This window comes from Nanorana parkeri, unplaced genomic scaffold (genome assembly GCF_000935625.1).
Source record: "Nanorana parkeri isolate BGI_ZX_2015 unplaced genomic scaffold, ASM93562v1 scaffold33, whole genome shotgun sequence".
Taxonomy (NCBI): Eukaryota; Metazoa; Chordata; class Amphibia; order Anura; family Dicroglossidae; genus Nanorana; species Nanorana parkeri.
In genome coordinates this window covers 723,453-749,719 of record NW_017306301.1, presented here as the reverse complement: position 1 = coordinate 749,719, position 26,267 = coordinate 723,453, and the positions used below count along the sequence as shown (strand labels likewise).

The 26,267-nt window shown below is 39.1% G+C and overlaps 1 protein-coding gene across 3 annotated transcripts in view; it reads left to right on the top strand.

The window, feature by feature from the left end:
* PDE1B (phosphodiesterase 1B) overlaps positions 1-26,267 on the top strand; it is a 258,702-nt gene that overhangs the window by 217,415 nt on the left and 15,020 nt on the right. For all 3 annotated transcript variants that reach the window (XM_018568960.1, XM_018568967.1, XM_018568974.1), the window contains exons 4-8: positions 1,439-1,621; positions 3,687-3,753; positions 4,956-5,072; positions 10,237-10,377; positions 17,349-17,449. In XM_018568960.1, the coding sequence (XP_018424462.1) occupies positions 1,439-1,621; positions 3,687-3,753; positions 4,956-5,072; positions 10,237-10,377; positions 17,349-17,449 (609 nt within the window). The remainder of the gene's footprint in view (positions 1-1,438; positions 1,622-3,686; positions 3,754-4,955; positions 5,073-10,236; positions 10,378-17,348; positions 17,450-26,267) is intronic.

Below are 26,267 nucleotides of genomic sequence, written 5' to 3'. Positions count from 1 at the left end.
GGGGGGGGGGGGGGGGGTATCTCCCCAGTGGTAACAAAGGCAGCAAATAAAAACCTGACAAAGGTTGTGTGCCTTCCTCACTGTCCAAATCTAAAAAAAATAAAAACGTTTTGGCTGAAGTTAGTCTTTAATTTTTCATACTGAGAACAATTGATTCTCCAAAAGCATATACAACCATAGTGGAAGCAAATAGTTATTGCCTTACCTTATTATAACGATGAGAATATACCAATCCATACCCTAATAAATGACAGTGACCAGGGAAATGTTAACTGGCTATATGTACACAAGAAAAACGGCACTGGCAGAATTAGCTTATTTGGACTCACACTGTATTTAATTGTCAATGGACACGTGAAAGATTAACTTTGCTGAATTACATTTTGATTCCGTTATTGACATCAATACATTGACAGCCACCACTTTAATTGGCTGACAGCAGAAAAACCTTCATGTAGCAATCTGTCCTAAGTAAGAACTAGACTTACTTGGTCTCAGCCAACATTGAAATTCAAATCTACTCTGAGACCCCATTCACACCTAGGCCTTTTGTATCTACATAAACACAAGGAATCCCATTGTTTTCTATAGCCACTAATCACATGTGAGCATTCTGTTACTTGTAGCAAATTGCCTGTAGCTTAAAAAAAAAATGTGATTCTTTACAGGCAGGTTTGAGTGTTTTTGTGCCATAGACTTTAATGGAAATGCCTTAAAGCATCACAATCCTTTTTGAGGGATTTTTTGGAGCATTGTTCAGGTGTTTTTGCATAATGTCACAGATGCTACTGATTTCCATTGGGCCAAATAGAAAAACGCCTGAAGTTGAACACCTGCAAAATGCTTATCAAAAACTCATAAAAATGCTCAAAAACACTTTTAAAGAAAAAGCCTGAAAACGCATGAAAAGACAAACATCTAGGTGTGAACAGTGCCTAAAAAGTTGATTCTATGCAGCCGCTGTAGGGAAATGTTCCAGTTCTTAAAGGGCTGTAACTGTTGAGTAGGGACCACACAGATGTGTAGGTGGTTGCTCTGTCCCTATGTAGTCCAGTTCCTCACAAAGTAGTACATGGCTGTGCATCTAGATAAGCAGGAGCTTCATGATCTTTAGTGGTAAATTGTATGTTTTTCTTTTGGTAGCTCCTTGATGGGTTCCATTTTAGGGGCCCTGGGTATTAGAACAGGATTTAAAGGTGATGTTTCTACTTATTACTGGGAAAATAATTTTCATAACATCTCTTTATATGAATATGTAATAAATGTCCCCATTTGTATATGATTTATATCCTGATCTAAAGATAATTTCTAACTTTCATGAGCAGCAATGGTTCAAATGATTTTATATTCGGATTAGAAGTATATATGAGTGTTCATTATGTCATTCTCAGTTTATCAACCAGTAATGACTGTTTTCTTCTGTATTCTCCATTTGCAGACAAATCCTAGACACAGAAGATGAACTTCCAGAAATACGCTCAGATGCTGTACCCTCTGAGGTCAGAGACTGGCTGGCTTCTACATTCACACAGCAAACGCGGGCCACTGGTCGACGGTCCGAGGAGAAGCCCAGGTTCCGCAGCATTGTACATGCTGTACAGGCCGGCATTTTTGTGGAGCGGTAAGAAGCATTTTAATCATATTAGTACTTTTTTATATTATACTAATATTCTGCAGAGCCTTTTCATTTGTGTAGATCACAAGAGTTGCAGTTGATTCAAATTATATAACGTACAATTAAATGATAGGAAATCCCTGTTTGCAAGAATTGACGCAGTTCAATAAAAAAAAAAGACATCTGACCACTATGAAAAAAACATCATCATTGGTGATCCATAAGGAGACAGGAAAGCCCCTATACAGCTGGGTCTATTTTGGGAAGGCCTATGTCTGTTAGAGCTGATACAGTTCAAGTTAAACAAGACATGTAACCACTAAGAAAGAAAAAATGCCACATCTTTGGTGATCAGGAGAAAGGCAGAAAAAAAATGTTAAAATAGAATGCTAGCACTGGCCACTTTATTAGGTACACCTGTTCAATTGCTTAGTAACACAAATTGCTAATCAGCCAATCACATGGCAGCAACTCAATGCATTTAGGCATCTAGACTTGGTGAAGACAATTTGCTGAAGTTCAAACTGAGCATAAGAATGGGGAAGAAAGGGGATTTAAGTGACTTTGAACGTGGCCTGGTTGTTTGTGACAGACGAGCTGGTCTGAGTATTTCAACAACTGCTGAGCTACTGGGATTTTCACGCACAACCATCTCTAGGGATTAAAGATAAAATATCCAGTGAGCGGCAGTTGTGTGGACAAAAATGCCGTGTTGATGTCAGAGGTCAGAGGAGAATGGGCAGACTGATTCGAGGTGATAGAAAGGCAAAAGTAACTCAAATAACCACACGTTACAACCAAGGTATGTAGAATACCATCTCTGAACACATAACACATTGAACCTTGAAGCAGATGGGCTACAGAAGCAGAAGACCACACCGGGTGCCACTCCTGCTATCATGTCAATATGGACCAAAATTTCTGAGGAATGTTTCCAACACCTTGTTAAAGCTATGCCATGAAGAATTAAGGCAGTTCTGAAGGCAAAAGGGGGTCCAACCCGGTACTAGGAAGGTGTACCTAATAAAGTGGCCAGTGAGTGTATTTTTCATGTAAAGGGCATTGCACACTAAGTAATATGCAAATGTAACACTTCCTGGTATTTATTACCTCCTACGGGATCCCAGTACCCCCCATGACAATGCCGTCATCTGGAGCCATCTTTGTTCAGGCATCATCCATGTATTCTAATAAAGTTACAGAGAGGTTCCACTGTAGAGCTTGGTCCATTTTGCTTTAACAAGTAAAAGATTCCTGCCCAATCCTAAGCAGCAATTTAATAAATTATGATGACATTCTTTTTATTTGCATCCCTCTTGGTAACTCAGAGGAAAATTATTATTAACCCATTAAATGGGGCTAACCCTGCTCGTCTATTTCAAAGAAAGAAAATATGGTAAAGTAAACAGAATTGCAGGCAGGTATTAAAGATACAAATTAATGATACTTTGACCTCATCGGTCTGCTGCTGCTCTTTCACTGCCCAATCAGCAGGCTGGGGGTGGAGAGAGGATACCACTGTATGCTTTATCTTTGAGGGGTGTCGTCCAACTGACTGGGCTGTCTAAGGAGTCTGTGTAAATCTGAGAGCTGGATGGACAGAAATACAAAATCTTTGGCAGGTAAAAAAGCTCCCATTTATGTATTTCATGTGTGCATTGAATTCAGCTTTAAAGCCAAACTGCAGGAAAAATGATCATTTACACACCACACTGGTGTCTCCTACACATAACGCTGAGCTTCCAGACACTGCCGGGAGCGAGGGATGCAACTCAAACAGTAAAGTGCTCCAGTCACATAGCCTGTCCCTCCTCCCTACTTGCCCATTCAAAAAATGCCTTGTATATTTTCAAAGAATACAAGGCATTCTGTGATTGGAGGAGGAAAGACAATGTCACACCCCCTCCTCTCCTCCTCCAATCACAGAGTCGCGATTCATATTTTAAATGTTGCCACCCTCACTTTCCATGCAAAAACTGTTGTGTGTATAGGATATGGTTTCTTCTTTTAAAATGAGCTATGTTAACAATGTTTTCAACACTCTTTGTATTTTATTCCTTTCTCTTTCCAGAATGTTTCGAAGGACGTATACAGCAGTTGGACCAAATTACTCTGCAGCTGTTGTTAACAGTTTAAAGGTAGGATAATGGGTATTTCATATTAGCCAGAAACATTAGAGGATACTTTGATATACACATTATCCATTTGTTGACATAAAAGGATGAAGAAAATGTTATAAAATTGTACTCATTGTTTGAGGGCAGTTACAATCAATAGCTATGGCTTCATACGTAGATTTTTTTCAGAAGCAAATATTAAAAGGTGAAGTACATTTAAACCCAGCAACAAATATTTAATATATGCCAAGTTACTAGTCCTTAGATGTGGTGGCTGCATTAGATTTCTTTTTTTCAGGCAAATTACATTATCTGCAACTGTACCTGTGGATCCTGATGGACATTCAGTGTCCTTGCAACTTCCTTTGTACTTAACTGAAATCTTTAAAAATGTTATCCGCTTAACTGGCTATCTCCTGTGCACTTCAGAACACCTCCCCCTATGTAATGTAGGTAAGGAGAGGGGTGTTGTAGTCCAAATCAGAAGAGCATCTTAGGTGACAACACTGCTCCTCCATAGATGCAGTGCAGTGATTATGTTACCCTAGGAAATGAAGTGTATAACAGGATTATCTGGTGTAAATTAAAGGAAATTAAGTGTGAACATTAAAACTATTGCAGGCACCACTTCTAAGGTCTGATAAGCTGCTATGTACTAGATTTTTGTTCAGATAGGCTTAAAGCTAGACCGTTAATCACCTACTGTAGGTGTTCTATTGCTGTGCCTCAGTTTTTCTCTCTTGTGGGGTACAGAAATTTGGAAGGGGTCTAAACAACTAAATTGTTGGCACTATATAAAACCTGTATAATACTAATAATAATTGTTTGGTTTGGTTTGTTAGACCGCAATTATATAAGACCAAATATGTTAAATGGGTTGGTTCGGGTTGTGTGGCCTAACTGACATGTACATGGCAAGCTTTAGTTAATGAATTAAGGGGAACTTTAACATTTTTTGGTTCCTTTTTAAAATATTTAATTTTCTCAGACTGTTACAGTACAACTTTTTACATCCTGACCTTATTACATTTTTACTACAAGTACATAATTATAGAGTGTTTTATGGATATCATTGTTCTTCATGAAATAGGTGTGCTTCAAATTATGTTTTATAGAAAACACAAAGATTCATCATTTGGGTTCAGAAGAATGCCCATCGGTTTACTGTGTTCAGAATGCTGAATTATAGAAGAGTTTTTTTATCTAGTTTTCTCTCTTTCTAGCACCTGGACTTGTGGGACTTTGATGTATTTGTGCTGAATAGAGTCAGTGAAGATCATGCATTGAAAACCATTGTGTTTGAACTTCTCACTAGACACAACCTGAACAGTCGCTTTAAGGTAACTTGTAATAATTGCAAACAGTTCCGTCAAGAGTAATGTAATATTACTAACAATAGACAAATGTATGTTTTTATCTTTTTAATGATTGCGCCATTGTATATGTCCTGTATAAAGTTAAAGTACTGATAATAATTATATGCACTGTATAAAGTTAAAGTACTGATAATAATACTACTAATAATAATAAAAATAATAATAATATATGTACTGTATAGAGTTAAAGCACTCATAATAATAATGATGATCAGTATATTTTATGTTATAAAAGAAAGACTGTGCGCTTCACAAGGAGGGTTATAAACAGTCCTCTTTTTTAATCATGTTCTATTAGAAAGTAAGTGACCCAAAAACATGTAAGTTTCCTAAAATAAACATTGGCCTGGCTTTTCATTACGATAAATATTTTTGGAACCTTTTTCCATTACCATGCCTTTCAGTGTTTTTTAGAACAGATCTGTTTAAACATTTTTCAATTCTACATACCCAGAAACATAAATAGAATTCTGTATTTATTCTAGTACAGTAACCTTATCCTTAGCAGAACAGTTAAATGCATGACTGGGAAAAAAAATCACATGCATGATAACAATCAGAACAGAACCAGCTTATAGGAATACAGCACCCAAGTACTCAAATCACAGCAAATGAAAAATTAAGGAGTAATGGGGTGCTGGTATTCCCACAAATCAGCTTTCAGAGGTCATACAATGAAAAAAGTTGTTCATTGGTTGAATGCCTGGTTGAGTGTACATTGCTGATTGACTTGTATGTGTATGTAAATCCTAACAATTAACTTTTCTTATTGGCTGCCTTTTGGTCTGTTAAATATACCATTGAAAGTGTTTTGTTATATCTGTCAAAAGAGTACATAAATACCTGTAGATCCTGTCAGAAATCGAGTAACCTCATGAACTTCCTGAAGTAAGCTGTCAATGCTCCACTGTCATCTCAAGCAGTGTTATCAGCATCTCCCAGTTCACCCAGTTCTCCTATGTGGACTAGAGGACAGAAGAGGGGATGGTATACTCTAATCCTGTCCTAGTGTGACAATGCTGCTCCTCCATAGATACAGTTCAGTAAGTGAGTTTTGTCACTGTGTAACTGGCAGGATAAAGGAATGAAAATAAAAATTAAAATACCTAAAAAAAGAAAACCAGTGCAGCTACCACATCTAAGGACTGGTAAGCTTCAACATATACAATACATTGGGGTTGATTTACTAAAGCTAAATAGCCTGTTCACTTTGCAAGGGAATTTTCACTTATCAGGGGAAGTTTGCTGACTTCCATCACCCAATCATGTTTAAGAAAACATGTTTGTTTTTATATTTTCCTTGCACATGATTGGGTATTCTTTACAAAGTTAAGTTTTACTAAGCTAAGGGAAATGTCCCCGACAAAGTGCAAATTCCCTTGCAAAGTGAACAGTCTATTTGTTTTAGTAAATTAACCCAATTTCCTCACGTGTGTATAGTATAAAATAAAGTCAGCATTAGCAATTACCATATTTCTATACTTATGGGGCTCCTTTAATGCAGGGCTCAAAATTTCCACTCGCCCCTCGCAATTGGCGAGTGAAAATTGCGAGGGGGTGAATGGAAATTCATTGGTAGGGGGTAGCCAAACTGATTCTTCTCCTCCGTGCCCGCTGCAGCTACAGAGCGGCCGCGGAGGAGAAGAATCAGTTCGGCTGTCTTCCCTTCACTCCGACCACCTGCAGCTTCCTCCAGCCACCTCATCTGCCTTAGGCTGGAGGAAGACTGCAGCTGCTATTGGCCGGCTCTACGTTTTTGCAGCGCGGGAAGGGAGGCTTCAGCTGTGAACATGCAGGATACATCTCTGTACCCTTCCTACCAGCACCATCAGGAAAAGGTCATATAAATCAGGAGAGGAAGAGGAAAAGGGCAGGAGAGGAAGAGGGCACCTAAATCAGATCAGCTATGTGCACTGTAAGTCCCTGTTCGTTCTGCCTTACACCGCTGACATCTGTGCGTTACATTACTTACCTCTGTACTGCTGACTTTTGCACTGTGCGTTACATTAGTGACCTGTACTGTGCGTTACATTACTGACCTCTGTACTGTGCGTTACATTACTGACCTCTGTACTGCTGACCTCTGCACTGTGCATTACTTTAGTGACCTCTGTACTGTGTGTTACATTGCTGACCTCTGTACTGCTGACTTCTGTACTGTGTGTTACATTACTGACCTCTGTACTGCTGACCTCTGCACCGTGTGTTAAATTAGTGACCTCTGTACTGTGCGTTACATTACTAACTTCTGTACTGTGTGTTACATTACTGACTTCTGTACTGTGTGTCACATTACTGACCTGTGTACTGCTAACCTCTGTACTGCACTGTGCGTTACATTACTGACCTCTTTACAGTGCGTTATATTACTGACTTCTGCACTGTGCGTTACATTACTGTCCTCTGCACTGTGTGTTACATTACTGACCTCTGTACAGTGCGTTACATTACTGACTTCTGCACTGTGCGTTACATTACTGACCTCTGTATTGTGCTTTACATTACTGACTTCTGTACTTGGCATTACACCACTGACCTCTGCACTCTGTGTTGTTACATAGTTACATAGTATTTGAGGTTGAATAAAGACATTAGTCCATCAAGTCCAACCTATTAGGATCTCATTCTAGGAGTACCCGTACCCCTGTATATTGCGGTCCCTTAAGAAATCGTCCAAAAGTTTCTTGAACAATTCCACATTATTTGCTGAAATCACCGCCTGTGGCAGTGAGTTCCTGATCCTAACTGATCTTACTTACCAATTTTAGGTGGTGGCCTCTAGTTTTTGTAATGGAGTTAATTTTAAACAGTTTATCGCTAATGTTGCTACCACCATTGAACATTTTGTACATGGAGATCATATCCCCCCTTAATCTCCTCTGTTACTGATCTCTGTACTTTGCGTCACACTGCAGAGCTGTCAGAGGTATGGCTGGAGCAGGGTAGGGGTTTGATGGGGCAACTGGTGGCGTGTAACTCTTAAGCCCTGGCTAGTAGGTCAGGGCCTGAAATTGTGAGCCCTGCTTTAATGTATACAGTGCAATATTTCAATCTCACCCTTGGAAGCTGCATAAAATAGTAGTCTTTAAACTATAGAGACAAAGTGAAGAACAATGTTATCCACAGTTGTGTAAAGTTGCAAACATTTGGACTCTTACAGGGTTATTCACTAAAGGGTGAAGAGTTTGGAGAAGGCAGGAGAAGTGAACATTCTAGGACAACATAGCTGATATGAAAAGTGAGGTGAATTGGAGAATTTTTCCAAATCAGCTGCATTCTCCAAACTCTTCACCCGTTGGTGAAAACCATCTTAAAGTCCAACTACAGGCAGTGTTTTTTGTTTGTTTGTTTGTTTGTTTGGATAGAGCAGTGAAGAGTTTAAGCCTCTTTCATATTTATTTGTATTGCCATCTGTGTCTCTGTTGGGAAATGTCCTCTTACTTCCAGCTGAGACAGGAAGTGATATAAAATCTGTCCGATGGTGATACAGACAAAATGCAATATATATATTTTTAGTGGAGTGGGGAAGGGTAAGAACTTCTGAGAATATCTTTATTGCTATCCATGTCTGCCTGCCTGTCCTTCCCCATTTATTGCATGGGCATCGCAGGCACAGAAAGTGAGGAGATATTTCCCTAATGGGTACACAAATTAAAATAGAAACCTGACAAATATTTTAAATCTACCCCCACTCTAACCAAAACTAATAATTAAATGAATAGTTGGTTAAAAATAGGGTTTTATAATCCCTAGAAATGCCAAATAATTATGATCTACTGTCCTTTCAGGAACAGACTATCTAGTATGCAAACCTCTCTCTTAATTCAGGGTCAATGTATACAACTTTTTATCCTGGTGCTTAACACCCCCATCCAGATTATTGACAGTACAACACATTTGTTTTGTTTCAGCCTCGTTAAAAATAATTATCTGATCTAGGGGAGAGACCACAGAAGAAACTAAAATTACACCTGTGCACATATCTCTGACTGTTAAGGCATAAGGATACCACAAGAAACATTCATTTGTTTTTTAAAAGTAAATATTTAGCATACACGGATCCCCTCCTGATCGGATCGTGTGAAAGGGCCTTTATTCATTGATTTATGAACAGTGCACATTATCGATATGTTTCTTTTTGGGCTACTCTTTTATTTGGCCTACTTCTTTGGCCACTGTTATTATAATAAATTCTGCTGTGATTTCCTGAAACCTTCTTGGTAATTTGGTCAACTATAACAGTAATGTTGCTCTTTGTGGGAAATGTGAAGATGCATGATAGACCTTATCTAGTACTCAAGAAGAATGGAGTACACTTAACATATAGCTTTTACCTTGCTAGAAGGGAGAAAATGTATCTCGTGCTAAAGACAGCTAATGCTAAAAGATCCTTCTGTATCTGGAGTTATAACAGGGAGGCGAGATTATGGTTTATAGTTAGTAAGTTCCCCACCTATTATAATTGTTTTCCCATTACAGACTTATCATGCCTTGTACTGCATTCTGTCTCTATGTAGAGGCAGCCATCATGGTAAAGACATAGGGCTTTGTTTCCTCATGTTAGAGCTGCCCTCCTGATGACCAATGATCTGATTAGTAGTGGAAAAATATTCAAGGAGCAACAAAAGAGGTGCAGAAAGTACAGATCCACACAATGAATGAAGTAGAAGCAGGGAGGTCCTTGCACTAAGGTACATCTTTCCCTACAGCAAGGAGATCAGTATGCATCACATTGACAAATCTTACTCCAAATCTCTTAAGACTAACAGTCAGAGGCCTTAGATCTCACACAGCAGAGAAGTAGCTATGAGGTTGTAGGCACAGGAAGTGCACTGCAGTTTTTCAGTAGGAATTCAAGACAAATGTAAATTTTTCAGGGTACTACTTAGACACAATAAACATTTTTAGAGTTTTTCTATGAAATTGCAAATCTTCAGTTTTTGATTTCAGATCCACTTTGAGGCACAGGAGTTGTTTCCTTTCATGTACTGTCATCAAATGTACTTCAAAGTTTACATAATTTGTGCTTTTAGTTGTAAGATGAATTTGACTGTTAACAAATCACTTGTTGGCAGTGTGTTTACAGCTTGCTTTTCCTACACCATTGTCTGTTTTTTTTTCCTCTTAGATTCCTGTTGCGTTTCTAATGAGCTTTCTGGATTCCCTGGAGAGTGGCTATGGAAAGTATAAGAATCCTTACCATAATCAGATCCATGCAGCCGACGTGACACAGACAGTACACTGCTTCCTCTTGCGTACAGGCATGGTGGTAAGCACTTCTTCATAAACTGCTTATGACTTTCCATTATTGCTTTGGTATGGTACTTCTAAAATAATTTTTTGATTTAGATATGATCCTTCCAGACCAGACGTCTCAGAAATATTAAATAGAATTTTTCCATAGGACATGCTTCCAAATATTATGTTTTATGCTGCTTCATTTTTTTTTAAAAAAGCAATACTGATAAACAATTTTAAACTAATTTTTTTTACTGGCTATATGAGCTCTCAAATGAAAAGATAAACTATAAATAGCAAATATATTATCTTTTAACTCATGCTTCTTTAACACTTACAAATAAATCACCAGAAAATGTAGTTACTAGCAATAATCAGCTTTATGATTTATGCATTTGTGGAATTCAATCTTAAAGCCCACATTATGCTTTTTTTATAGAATCTTCTCCCAGAAACCCTTTTATCTATATCAAAAAGGTGGAATTGCCTATGTCTGGGCTTTAAAAACACAGATGTGATTTTCAGATTTTGAAATACTCTGTTCATTCTATTGAGATCTGTAGAGACCCATATCTTGTTGGGGTCAAGAAAATAGTGTACATTTTTTAACATGAAACTTTTCTTTGAAGGTTTCTACTTACTTTCTCTTACCCTTAAAACCAGCAAGAGCACACAGTCTACCTTCTAAAAATAATTGTTTTCACACAGCCATTGCTTTGTCAGGCTATCCCACCTTCAAAAAACCCATCAAAGCAAACCTGTGCTTTTCCCGGCAAATCAAAAGGTTTGCTTTAAAACTCAACTGTACTCAACCATGCTCAACCATTTCTTTGTTCCCCCCACCACTCTGGTGTTTTTCATATGTGTGAAAAGTGCTAATTATACTATGGAAAGGCCATCTATTATGTGCCCCAATGATAGATGGTCTCTCCATTTGAATAAATGGGGTTATCCTGTTCCCACGCAGAAGAACTCAGAATGGCCATGAATAGTGGCTACACTATGTGGTTCTTGCAAGAGCATAGACAGGTGAGTATAAAACTTTGGGATGGTATTAAGGATTGGAAGGGAGAGTTTAGAGGGGTAACTTAGAGGACAACTATACAAACGTATAGCTATCCTATAATCCTCCCAACCCCTCCTCTCCTTATCATCCACCCTGTTGTCAATCAAGTAACTAGGCAAAGCCTACTCCAGCCCAATTTGCAATTACTGAAAGATTGCACATGCTTCTAGTTGGAACAAGACGTTCATGTAAAAATTGAAAGAGCTCTGAGAAGCCCTTCAAAACATTATGGATATACTACACACATCCCTAAGGATACCATGCAAAGTTACTCTCACCTTTGAGCTTCTCTTACTGCAGACATCCAGAAACAAAGCATGCAGCTATATGTGGTTCCTAAAAAAAAAGGTTTGACCACATAGGAACGTGTGATAAGAGGATACTGACCTACCAAGATGCTACCGACGAGGTCTGTTGACTCTGGATGCAGTTGGATTAGGGTAAATGTTTAAATGGAGATTTCATAAAGTAGATCAGTAGTGGTCAACTTCCTCTATATAGGGGCCCCAAACTGAGCCTCTGACATCTTTAAAGGACCGCATATATTGTCCAGTTTATATAATACTACAGAAAAAATTCAGAGATTGGGCACAGTAGATGGCCAAAGGTTGCCAGGCATATTACAGGGAATGGTCAAAAAGTGCAGACATACTACAGGCATGGTTGGAGACAGGGAACATACACTGTCAGAGACTGGGGAGACATTATAAGAATTTGCTAAAGATCACTGCTATTACAGTCCTTTACATGTCAATGCTCCATACAGCACCCTCAAAAGTAATACTGATACCACATTTGATAATTTTCTCTGCAAGATCCATTGTAAAAGGTCAGAGAAAAAAATATACACAAAAAAGAACAAAGAGAATGGACAGTACAGAGAATAAAGAAAGTGTGAAAGAAATAAGCCATATCATTTAGCTTGTAAAAACCAGTTTAATGAATATTTTCCTTCCCTGTCCCTAAATAAGCAGCGAGGCAAGGAAGACACTGGCAGCTGGGGCCCAAAGGCCACACAGTAAGTTCCAAAGGGCTGCAATATTCCAGACACATCTGCATATGGACACCTTACAACTGTTCAGTGATTGCTTCTTGTGTTGTGAAATGGACCTGTTTTTCTGTCCCTAATTACATTAATCACGCTCTCAAACATCATGGCCATAATCAAACAGGATAAACTAAAAGCATTATGTGCACTGAATTCCTGCCTTCTTATGTAGATGTAGGAGTTTAACTTTCTTTAAGTGATCATGAAATTGCATCAATTTGTGTAGCAGGCTCTATTTTATTACTTAATTAGTGCCAGAATAAAAAATAGTTTAATTTGTGCTGTGCCAGCAGCTGTGTACCCTCATTTACTGTAATAAATGGTGCTTTATATAATGAAGGAGCTAGCCATAAATGATATAAGTCATTAAAACTGTGCCTGGTAACAAAAGAGACTTGCTATCATTTCACTTTTATAGTGTGGCAACAAGTGTAGGAAGGTCATTTGCTATCAGTAAGTCTCACATGACATGTATACAAGACCAACATTTCTAACTAAGTTTCTATACATAATGCCCAGTAATTGGTAAATTCTTTAGCATATATATTTACTACTTTAATCACAAAGTGTTAATGTTCTCATTCCTTCACAAAATAAGGCATCATTTATTATTTTTTAGTGTATTTTTGTAGGGACCCTTCTTTTTCGTCTTCTCTTCCACTTGTATTCCTCTTCTCTTCTTTCCAATAATCCTTCTCCTATACTACAAAACTATATTTAAAACAGCTTAGTATGAAACCTTCCAACATTGATAGTAGTTCCTGTCATGGTTTAGCTGTTTCAAAGATTAGGAAGACGACAGTTAATCTGCTAATGGGTTTTTAAAACTGCGAGAGGACTCCAAAAGAGTCAACGGAGACTACAATTGCCAAATGTCCCCTATTAGCAGCAATGTCCCTTATTATCAATAAAATCAAGGTTGTTCATTGACCCATTTTCCTTAAGCAACAATTATCAAATAATGAGAAACATTAGCTGTGGTGTCTATGGACTATTGACCCAACATGTAACAGATGCAAAAAAAGGGGCATAACTATCATGTTTTTGTTCAATAACCCCAACATTTATCACTCATTTTTATGCATTTATGCTAGTTCATAGAAGAAGCCTTCCAATACTGTCTGATTATTCATTCATAGAGGAACTATACTCATATGTTCAAAATAACAACAAACACACCTTCAGAAATGGTTAATAATGTCAATCTACAAACACATACTTCTAGATAATTGCCGGCTTTGTATTCTTTGCATATCTTATTTCTCTTTTCTTTCCCAGTCTTCTGACAGTGAACATTTTAACTAAGGGCAGACTACTAGATCTCCCTTTACTTCCTGGAACTCTGGCACATGTGACTAGGACATGTGACCATGCACATCACCTCAGGGGAGCAAAATGCCTTTCCCTGAGATCTCATGAGATTACAGATGAGATGTCCCAGCAATGCTCTGCTGGTGCAACCTTCCCAGGATGCAACGCTTGGGCACATTACATAATTTGTGCCAAAATGAATGAAGCAGGAAGTGGATAAACTATATTTGTAAGTAAATGAAAAACATGTTTGTTTACCCCCTTTGCCGTGCGCCCGTTGTAAATAAACGGACGGACTGCAGACTCTTCCTGGCGGGTGGACGTTACTGAACGTAATTTTTTTTTGCAAGCAGAATCCCGCTACATTGTTTTAACAGCCAGTACCAACTCTGCGATAAAAGCGTTTGGGCCGCTCTATTGCGGCCTGATCACTTGTATGGTGTGTATTGCATCACTTCCACCTTTAGCTATCATTTCTCTCTAGCCATAGAAGAAGCTGGTGAAGCAGATCACATGAACACATCTTTTATACTTTTTCAAAAAATTGGGTACTAATAAATGTTTCATAACATAACGTAGGCAAAACAGGCTTTTTTTCCAAAATGTTAGGTACTTTTTTCTTTATATAGTAAAAAAATAAAATACCACCAAAAGAGAAATTTTTTTTATCCGTCCTCAAAAAATGGTGTACAATTTATTTCAGTAAAGCTTTGTATGACTCAGTAAATGTCAAAGTACCTCAGCACTGAATACTGAAAAATGGCCTGGACAGGAAGGACGTTTAACACCCCGGTCAGGAAGTGGTTAACAAATGAATGTAGTAGGATTTTAAATCAGCACGCAGAGCTGCATGCTGATGTGATTTTTAGTGAAAGGGGGTGAAGGTCCACTTTATAAATATGATCTGTGACATTGGAATTCTTGCTCATGACTCCACAGCCCTCAGTTATTGAGTCCACCAAGAAATATGTATCATGTTTTTTTTTAATGTTGGGAGTGTGGAGTTAGGTATTCCTCTAAGTTTTCACACAGAATCACCTAGGGTGATCTTAAAACATGAACATCCCCTTTAGGGCTCCTCCCCTCTATTTGTAGTGTATACTTTAATCTATTAAAGTTACTTATCCCTCCCCATTTATCAAGGTACCTACATTCCTTTAAAACAAATATAATTTCTGTAGGCTTTATAGGACTATTTTGGCACCATTATTCTACATTATTCTAATTCACAATGAAAACCTGTTTTTATGTTTGTTACAAAGTTTAAATTTTTTTAATATTTTAGTTTTATTCTTTTGGGTAAAAACATGTAGTTTTAATTACACACATGCTGTTTCTGTATGGTGCCCTTGAACCATTGCATTTTTCTTATACATTTTTCCTAAGATACATTTCAGTATTACTTACCTGCAATTCCTTAAAACAGCATTTTTCACGAAACCTTCTAAAGTATTTATAACACAACGCAACATTCACAACAAGTGCCCCCTCCTTCACACCAGATTCTCACTTCACATCAGAATTCCACTTTGACATCAGAGCCCCCACACCATCACACCAAGAGTAGCAGCTACGACCGCATGCAGAGGGCAGAAGGTGCAGCAGGCTTGGACAGAGGCATGTGCCATGAGGAAGGCATGACGCTGTGTGAAAGTTTTGAGGCACCCCGGAGGAAGCCAGAAGGCATTTCAGGGTGTCGCAGCATCCTGCTTGAGAAAGGCAGCCTTAAAAGATCCCCACTTAAGTTGTAAAGTCCCAGCATATACTATCCTGTCATAACATAAGCATTGTAATAGGAATACATACTAGAGTTGTTTTTGATAATGTAATCAAAGCCTACTTTGATTTACTTACTTAAAATCCCTTATGTGCAGGCTGTCTTCTGTCTGCCTATCACTTTTAACAACTTCCTGGATTCCAAGTGTGCTTTTTATCTCTTTCTCTGCTGCTTGATGTGATGCAATCTCAATTTCTCATGGCTACTTTTCCCATTAGGCATTGCTGCCACCAAGCAATGATAATGGTTCATTGTTCAGACATTAAGTTGTAGTTCAGAAGGCGGGCTCTGTGAGAGTTGTGACACAGGGAAGTACATATTCACATGGGTGTGTCAGTGCATTGAGGAAGTATATCCTATGAGCATCTTCAGTAAGTAAGTTTACAAACCTTTACATCAATATGGTTATTAGTAGGGATGCACCGACCGATATTGGGATTGGTATCAGCACTGATGCTTCTACTAGCCCAAATGCTCCGATACCTTCCCCGATACCTGAACTTCCGGTCAGAGGAAGATTTCTTCTGACCAGCAGTGTCGTAGGGGAACATGGAGCCTGCTTCTCAGACAATCAAGAAGCCGGGCTGCGAGTAATGATCCGCCTTTCAGCTTCCTGATTGGTTGGGAAGGTGGCTCCATGCTGATTGGGTGGGAAGCTTGCTTTCCAGCCAATCAGCATCAAGCAGGCTTCCCAGCCACTCGGAAACCCGGGTCATTACTACCCGCCCAGCTTCCTGATTGGCCAGGAAGCTGGCTCAATGCTGATTGGCTTGGAAGCTTGGAAGCCGGTTTCCTGGCCAATCACAATTGAGCCAGCCAAACAACATGGAGCCAGCTTCCCGGGCAATTAGGAAGACGGGCGGCATGTCATTACCCGCTTCCCAGCTTCCTGATTGCCTGGGAAGCCGGGCCCATTCCAGTGGAAGCACCAGTATCAGTACTCAATATCGGCAAGTACCGAAACAAAAACATCGGTGCTCATACTCGTTACTGAAAAACCGGCATCGGTGCATCCCTAGTTATTAGGAGAGAGTTGGAGCTTATAGAAATTCAATATAGAAGTACATATTTATTTTTCGTTTTTTACCATAGATATCCTTTAACTTTTTTTTGCGTTTTAATTATATTGAAATTGTTTGTGAGCGCTAATGGTCAGAAGCATTATACATCAGGGTTGATCCAGAAACTCCGTGACTGTGGATCTCTTGCTGCATAACCCCACATACCTTTGTGCACAAACGGAAATCACTTGTATATTTCCTCATAACACAAAGATAAAACTAGGTATTACTAATGCAAGCTCTTTGCTGAGTATAAGATGACACATGTCTAGTTCACATAGGAACTAAGAAGACATATTTGGCAAAGCAGCAGAAGCGAGCAGACTCAAGTCGCTAAAGTGACAAATCCTGCCTTTGTCGGGCAGACTTCTGTAAAAAAAAAACTTGCAAAGAGAGTCCTAATAAAATAGTTTGTCATTTCTATAACACTTAAGGTAGAGCCAAAATAGAATATGTAAATATTTAAACTCCGTAAAAAGACTGCAGAAGTTCATGATTTGGAGAACACGGTGGTGCGGAGGAGAGATCTGGCTTTGAAGAGGATTTTTTGCTCCTTTTAACTGTGTAACCTCATTAACATTTAAACATTTGAGCAATATTTTAAACAATGCACTTAGAGTGTTTTAGTTATTTAAAGTGTTATATTCTTGTATTATGACTTTTCCTGTGACTTTAGCTGTGCTGTTACTCCCTCTGCTGGTCACTTGGTAACATGATGTTATTTGTCTTTCCTGTTCAGCACTGCCTCAATGAGATTGAGATCCTGGCTATAATTTTTGCAGCTGCCATCCATGATTTTGAACATACAGGTACAACAAACAGCTTCCACATCCAGACAAAGTAAGTGAATATATGATATCAGAAGATAACATTAATAACAGAACACTAATTCAATCCTAAGTTAATTTTCTTTATTTTTTTTATACCTATTACATACACTGCCTGGACAAAAAAAAAGTCACACACTCTAATATTTTGCTGGACTGCTTTTAGCTTTGATTAAGGCAACATTCGCAGTGCCATCCTTTCAGTAATCTTATGCAATGTCACAACATTTATTTCCCTCCAGAGTTGCATTTTTCTTTTTACTAAGATCTTGTAGTGATGAGGGGGGAGTTGGACCACTGTGTAAATTCTTCTCCAGCTCATCCCAAAGATCCTCAATGGGGTGAAGATCTGGCCTCTGTGGTGGCCAATCCATATGTGAAAATGATGTCTCATGTTCCCTGAACCACTCTTCAACAATTTGAGCCTGATGAATCCTGGCATTGTCACCTTGGATGCCTGTGCCATCAGGGAAGAAAAAATCAATTGTTCGAAAAATCTGGTTATTCGGTATGTTCAGGTAGGTATCTGACCTCATTTTTGGGGGATATAACATTGCTGAACCTAGACTAATGATCCAATGGATAATGGCTCTTACCTTACCTTGCTTAGCTAAATCCAGGTGGTAAATTTTTTGGCCATCCAGTGTATTCAGTTTGCTGTGTGCTCTTAATTTTCTCTGTTACGTTTCATTACCTTTTGTACCCCCTTTTCACATTCATTTTTTTTGCTGTATCCCTCTGGTCTCTCCAGATTTCATAGTTGCATAGTTACATAGTATTTGAGGTTGAATAAAGACATAAGTCCATCAAGTCCAACCTATTGCATGTATGTATTTATGAGCAGGAGTGTGCGTGTATATGAGTCCATGTGTGATTTTTCTCTTAGCAGTACCTATACCCCTTTATGTTACGGTCTCCAAGGAACTCGTCCAGGAGTTTCTTGAATGATTCAACTCTCTTAGCTGAAATCACTTCCTGCGGCAGCGAGTTCCAGACCCTAACCGCTCTAACTGTGAAGAACCCCCTGCGCCCTGTAGGTTGAAAAATGTTTTCCACCAATTTTTGGTTGTGCCCTCTGGTCTTTGTTACGGAGCTAACCGTAAACAGTTTGTTGCTAAGGTTGCTGTCACCCTTGAATAGTTTATACATGAAAATCATGTCCTCCCTTAATCTCCTAGCCTCCCTACAAATGTTGATACTCACTATGAGTTATCTATTTAATCTGTGAACCTGATTTACTAAATGAATAGAGCAGGTTCACTTACAAAGTAACTTTTCACTATGAAATGTAAATTTTCACTTATCTTAGTGACTGAGGTGCAAAGAACACTCAATCATCTGCAAAGAAAAACAACAATATTTTGCTTGAACATGATGCAGGACTGAGCACAACTTCACCCAATTCACTAAGCTAAGTAAAAATTCACTGTGCAAAAGGCAAATTCCCTTTGTTTAGTAAAATAGGTGAAGCTGTGCTGACTTTAATTTTCCAATCCTGTTTTTTAAATTTGCTTTGCACATCATCGGGTATTGGCAAAGTAAATGTTCACCTCATTCACAAATATTATTAAAAAATCACTTTGCAATGTAAAAATTAACTTTGGAAGTGAACATGCTTTACTCAACCCCCTCGTGCCATCAGACATACTGAGACTGATTTACTAATAAAAGAAATGGGAACAGGGATATATCACTATGGTATGCTTACATTGCAGGACCGAATGTGTGGATGCATGCCTGCACAGTGAACTCTTCTCTGAACATGCCTAACTGATAGTACATTAATGTTCACTAAGTATGGTATGGTTCTAGTTTACCATGTATGTTGACCTTCCTTATAATGCTGCCTTTGTGCTTTCTGTTTGAAGTGCACTAAAGTATGAATATATCAACACTTGCCTAAAAATGAAAACCTTATACCTATTACATACACTGCCTGGACAAAAAAAAAGTCACACACTCTAATATTTTGCTGGACTGCTTTTAGCTTTGATTAAGGCAACATTCGCAGTGCCATCCTTTCAGTAATCTTATGCAATGTCACAACATTTATTTCCCTCCAGAGTTGCATTTTTCTTTTTACTAAGATCTTGTAGTGATGAGGGGGGAGTTGGACCACTGTGTAAATTCTTCTCCAGCTCATCCCAAAGATCCTCAATGGGGTGAAGATCTGGCCTCTGTGGTGGCCAATCCATATGTGAAAATGATGTCTCATGTTCCCTGAACCACTCTTCAACAATTTGAGCCTGATGAATCCTGGCATTGTCACCTTGGATGCCTGTGCCATCAGGGAAGAAAAAATCAATTGTTCGAAAAATCTGGTTATTCGGTATGTTCAGGTAGGTATCTGACCTCATTTTTGGGGGATATAACATTGCTGAACCTAGACTAATGATCCAATGGATAATGGCTCTTACCTTACCTTGCTTAGCTAAATCCAGGTGGTAAATTTTTTGGCCATCCAGTGTATTCAGTTTGCTGTGTGCTCTTAATTTTCTCTGTTACGTTTCATTACCTTTTGTACCCCCTTTTCACATTCATTTTTTTTGCTGTATCCCTCTGGTCTCTCCAGATTTCATAGTTGCATAGTTACATAGTATTTGAGGTTGAATAAAGACATAAGTCCATCAAGTCCAACCTATTGCATGTATGTATTTATGAGCAGGAGTGTGCGTGTATATGAGTCCATGTGTGATTTTTCTCTTAGCAGTACCTATACCCCTTTATGTTACGGTCTCCAAGGAACTCGTCCAGGAGTTTCTTGAATGATTCAACTCTCTTAGCTGAAATCACTTCCTGCGGCAGCGAGTTCCAGACCCTAACCGCTCTAACTGTGAAGAACCCCCTGCGCCCTGTAGGTTGAAAAATGTTTTCCACCAATTTTTGGTTGTGCCCTCTGGTCTTTGTTACGGAGCTAACCGTAAACAGTTTGTTGCTAAGGTTGCTGTCACCCTTGAATAGTTTATACATGAAAATCATGTCCTCCCTTAATCTCCTAGCCTCCCTACAAATGTTGATACTCACTATGAGTTATCTATTTAATCTGTGAACCTGATTTACTAAATGAATAGAGCAGGTTCACTTACAAAGTAACTTTTCACTATGAAATGTAAATTTTCACTTATCTTAGTGACTGAGGTGCAAAGAACACTCAATCATCTGCAAAGAAAAACAACAATATTTTGCTTGAACATGATGCAGGACTGAGCACAACTTCACCCAATTCACTAAGCTAAGTAAAAATTCACTGTGCAAAAGGCAAATTCCCTTTGTTTAGTAAAATAGGTGAAGCTGTGCTGACTTTAATTTTCCAATCCTGTTTTTTAAATTTGCTTTGCACATCATCGGGTATTGGCAAAGTAAATGTTCACCTCATTCACAAATATTATTAAAAAATCACTTTGCAATGTAAAAATTAACTTTGGAAGTGAACATGCTTTACTCAACCCCCTCGTGCCATCAGACATACTGAGACTGATTTACTAATAAAAGAAATGGGAACAGGGATATATCACTATGGTATGCTTACATTGCAGGACCGAATGTGTGGATGCATGCCTGCACAGTGAACTCTTCTCTGAACATGCCTAACTGATAGTACATTAATGTTCACTAAGTATGGTATGGTTCTAGTTTACCATGTATGTTGACCTTCCTTATAATGCTGCCTTTGTGCTTTCTGTTTGAAGTGCACTAAAGTATGAATATATCAACACTTGCCTAAAAATGAAAACCTAAAAAAAATAATATGACTAGCCTACAAACCAATGAAATGTGTAGGCACCACACAAAGCAGCAGGTCTAAATTAAACTTGGGGTCTAGTCACACCAGCCGCTGCGCTACATTGTACAACAGCTGGTGTGCGGCGCACGGCATAGTGATTGCTGATGTGTCCATCCTGGCACATCGTACTGTTTAGTTTTTTGTTTTTTTTTAGAACTTTATTGAAATGTTATTAAGTTCTGTGGGCACAGTGTGGTGCGAGGCGGTTCTATCACATTGCATCCCGCTGCACTAAAAAAAAGTACTACATACAGTACCTTTATTAGCACAGCCAGTGATGTAAACTGCAGTGTGCCCATCTGTGACGAGACAAAATGCCTTGTATTGCATTGGTACCGCACTGGAAAAAATGGGCAGTACAGCCCCAACACATTTGGTGGAAATGGGCCCTCACACCATGCTATCATAGGTTAAAAAAAAACAGCATATTTACAGGCATTTATCAGTGGAATCTCAATTCCAAGCAATAGATTATGGAATCTATCCCACTGTGCTGTGTATACATTTCTGTGTTTGTGCACAAAGATACCAGCATGTGCAGAGCAATACCTCCCTTCATTTAAGCTTTTCACAATTTTTTTGCAATCAGCTTTAATGAGAGAAATATGCACTTACAATATGGTTTTATTACCAGATGGTATGTGAGACCCAAAAACTAAATTTTCTTTATAGAAACACAAGTGCTTAGCCATAGCTCGTAAATTATGCTTTGTCCATCCCATAGAACTTGTAAGTTAATTATCCTTATTGGTGGTGTAGCCTGTGCCCGCTGATCAGCATTGGACGCAAATAGTAAATACCACTGGGATACAATTTTGTTGTCTGCGCACGATCAGTGCACCGATGTACGGTGCATATGTTTAGTAATATGTTTGAATAAAACAGTTTTGCATAGTTTGCTACAGTTTTGACCACATAACCTTCAAGAAAGATACAGTGCATAGTTTTCTATTTTCAGGAGAGAAACAATGCATTTTTTTCCATTAACCTTACCCGCATGATAACCGAGTCAAATAAAACTGTAACAGTACTTAAGCATGTGCCATTTAAAAACATAACATGTATGGGAAATGATTCATATATCTTAATGAAATGTATTGGCACATATCCTTTTATTCTTGAACTGAAAAAAATAATTTACACTTCAGTTAAAAGTTAAAGATTCGATTTTATTTTAATTATCAGGTGTCAGAACTGATTTTAAACCGTGTTAAAATCATATATTTATGCCCTCTTATTCACAGGATTAAATTGCCTACATCAGAAACTCCCATGTGTCAAGTATAAGAGCTGTTATACATTAAAACTCTGCACGATTTCCATAGTAACAGTGTGACAGTCACAATGTCTCCAGCGACATACCAATGTTTAGTGCCTATTCCAGCAGTGTAGAGGTATATCCGCCAATATGGTATGCAGCTTGATCAGTGGCTGTTACATAAGCCACTGGTGGGCCAGGCAGCTGATTATTCCTCACAAAGTAAATTAGTTTTATGGGTTGAAGGATTCACTGGCAAATTTACCCAATGAATCCTTTGAGAAAATCGCCCGAATGATATTCAATGGCAATTGTCTGGCATTCAACGCGCACATTGATCCTGTTTACATGAGGATAAACCAGACGAATATGGCAGCCGGTGAACAGATGTTGAATCCCACTTGTACAGTAGAAGAAAGGAATAGATTGTACCCTGAAGACGAATTCGCCAGCTATTGCTCTCTATGGTCCTGAAACACAGGTTCAGTACTAGAAGCGCTAAAATCAGCATGTGCTCCCCTCCTTTCCCCTTCCAAGAACTAATCAGCATGGTACACCAGGTATTTGGGTTGGTATCCTCATGGCAAGCAGATGCTGAACATGCAGCCCCCATGCTGTGCTGATACCAGCCTACATGCCGTTCAACATTGGGGGGTGGGGGTGTTTAAAGAGGGGTTCTCCCAAAAGACAAGGGTCCCCTGAGCACTGCAGGAGTTTTTGCCACTGGCATGGTTTTCAGTGGCCTGGGAACTCTGGGAACAGAGTTCACTGTGATGTTACTGCCCTTATTTCACCCCAGTGTTCTTCCCTACCCTTAGCTTCCCCTCTTAGCTCCTCTTCTTCTTCCACTAATGCTGGATGATATATGCTACAACATTTCTTTGAACATACCTAGAACCTAAAAGGTAAACATTAGTAAACAAAGAAAAAAAATATAATTATTTTAAAAATGTTGTTGGCATATTTATGGCATATTTATGGTGACAACGCTTACTCATTACACTTCATCTATGGAGGAGCAGCATTGGCACCCTAGACTGCTTCCTCCTAATTTGGACTACAAACACATCCCCCTCTCCTTATCTCAGTAACATAGTGAGGAGGTGTTCTGCAGTTCACAGAAGAGATTTGGGAAGGCAGATAACATTGTTTGAGATTTCAGTTCAGTACACAAAGAGTCACAAGGACTTTGGATTTGCGGCAAGGTCACCAGGTATTTTTCGGTATTAGCAGCAAAAAATAATTATCCCGAAAAAAACACTCCCTATGTTATGGAAATCCTTCCTGATCCCCTAAGGCAATGAGATATTCCCTGGATCAACAACCCCTTGTGTTAATACTTACAAATGTTAATGCACAGTTATATGTTGGACTTATTTTTAAACAATTAACTGAGTTGCCCAGAACTAGTTCATGAGTGAGTGTATTCCACTCTAAGGCCTGGTTCACACCTGGGCATTTTACAGCGCGTTCCAACGCTCTGTAAAACGCTCAACATGTGAAAACCAATGATTGCCTATGGGCATGGTTCCCACCTGAGCGTTTTACAGCGTGTAGGAACGTGCTGCAAAATGCCCTGCGCCCAAAGAAGCACAGGAGCTTCTTTGGGGCGTATTTACCTCAAAGAAGCAGCCAGGTAGCCCTCGGAATACAGCCAGGTAGCTCTCGGAAACGCGCGTTTGTCACACTTTTTTTTACCACGAATCGCGGTAAAAACGCACGAAACGCGCGATAAACACGCATATTCAATACGCCTAGGTGTGAACCCAGCCTAATTGTAAAGAAGCCTTTTCATAGTTGGAGGTTAAACTTTTTTTCCTCCAAATGCAGAGACTGCCTCCAATCCTGTGCAATGACCTTAAAGTGAATAACATTTCACTATGTTCACTAAATAGACCATTTATATATTTATACTTAGCGATCATTTACCCCCAAAAATACCTCTTCTCAAGGGAGAATATATTAAGTTCATCTAATCTTTCCTCATAGCTGAGCTCCTCCGTTTCCCGTATCAGTTTAGTTGCTCTTCTCCCAATATCCTTTCTGTGAACCTCATTTGCCACTTAGTTGCCCAATCAAACAGTGTATTTTAGGTCTGCCTGTAAAGAGCTATTGTAAGGACGTTTTTTTCCACTACATAACTTGGTGTCATCGGCAAACACAGCAATGGCACTTTTAATCCCAAACTCTATATCATCTATAAATAGGTTAAAAAATTAGGGTCCCAAAACTGAACCTTGGTGTACACCACTAACAACATCAGACCATGCAAAGTATAAATCATTAATCACTACTCTCTGAATATGGTCTTTAAATCTCCACTTAGGAAAAAACTTCCCTTTCAGTGGGGCCACCCTTGAACTGCAAGGGAGGGTTAACTGCTTTTTTTGTTTAGGGAGATGCTGATAAGGACTTTTACTTACCTGATCCCTGCTACCGCTAGCCCCAAGACCGCCCCCCACGGCATCTTCCCCCTACGCTCCTGCGGTCAGAGACCCACATCATCACATCTAATATATAGTCCACAGCTGTGCATTATACATGAGAATGCTAAGAGACAGTCCAGAAGCCAGAGTGGAGGGAAGAGGAGGGATTGCTGCCCGCTGGGGTAGGGGGTAGTGTGGGGGTAGCCCCATTGCAAGGATAGCTCAGATATTAGCCAACTGTGAGGAACTGTGTTAAACTCTTGAAAAGTCCAAGTATAGTATGTCCACAGCCACTTCTTTCGCTAGGTTTTTGAATACTTCATACTTGCTTTCTTTCTACTTATTTATGGGCTTTGTCTGTGTAGCACACCCCTGATCCGAAGAGGCCTGCGTAGATGACCAAATGCTAGCGAGGGCCGACATTTCACTCTCAGGGGCAGATCCCTGAGTATTTTTGCACTTACCCAGCATGCACCACTAGTCATGAAACTCCTAGTGATTGGCCGGTGAGGCATAGACACTCCTAATGTTCCCCTATTGGCTTCCCCCACTCTGTAGCAAGGTCACACCCCACTCAGGTACATGCAATCGATAGCAGAACACCTGGAATTAACCAGATAATGTCAAACAACAAATCAGCTAGGCTGATTACAGTGCCAGCAATGTTAAAGTTTAGTAGCCACTCCACTTGGAGGTGGTAGGGGCTACACCTGTTTCGTAAGGGAGAGCAGTCAGATATTTACTTGCTGCAATATTAGCAGAATAGCTAGATTAACGTTTTTATGTGCAGAATCCTGAAAACACGTAGGCACAACTCTTTATAGGTGGTCCAGGTTACGGCTGGGAATTCCTATTTCTAAATTATCAGAACGTTTGCTGCTCAACCCCAGGCTTGGCTTTATTAATAAAATACCATCATTCAATGCAATATCTTCATTGTACAAGTTACCCGATACTGTACTGAGTTACTAGTACATTGGGTTTACAAATCATCGCTCACAGACACATATTTTTCAGTTTAAGACAGGCACTTAGGCTGTCTCAATGACCAGAGCGTGGGAAGAAATATGCTTAACAATTGCAATACAACCCCAAAGCTGAACTCCAGGCTGATGTAGAAAAAACACTATCCAGTAATGTATTCATGAAAATAAATAAATGTATGTTCACATAGAACTATAAGAAGTACCTAAAAGTGGCCATACACCAGTAGAATTTCATTCCTTCTGAAATCAAATGGTGAAACCAAACGAAATTTTGAATGACATCCATCAAGTCTCTGATGGCATTATTGAATGTTCTGACACGATTTGTCGTATAAACATTTGTACAAAAATCTACCAGTGTAAGTCTATCTGTGTAA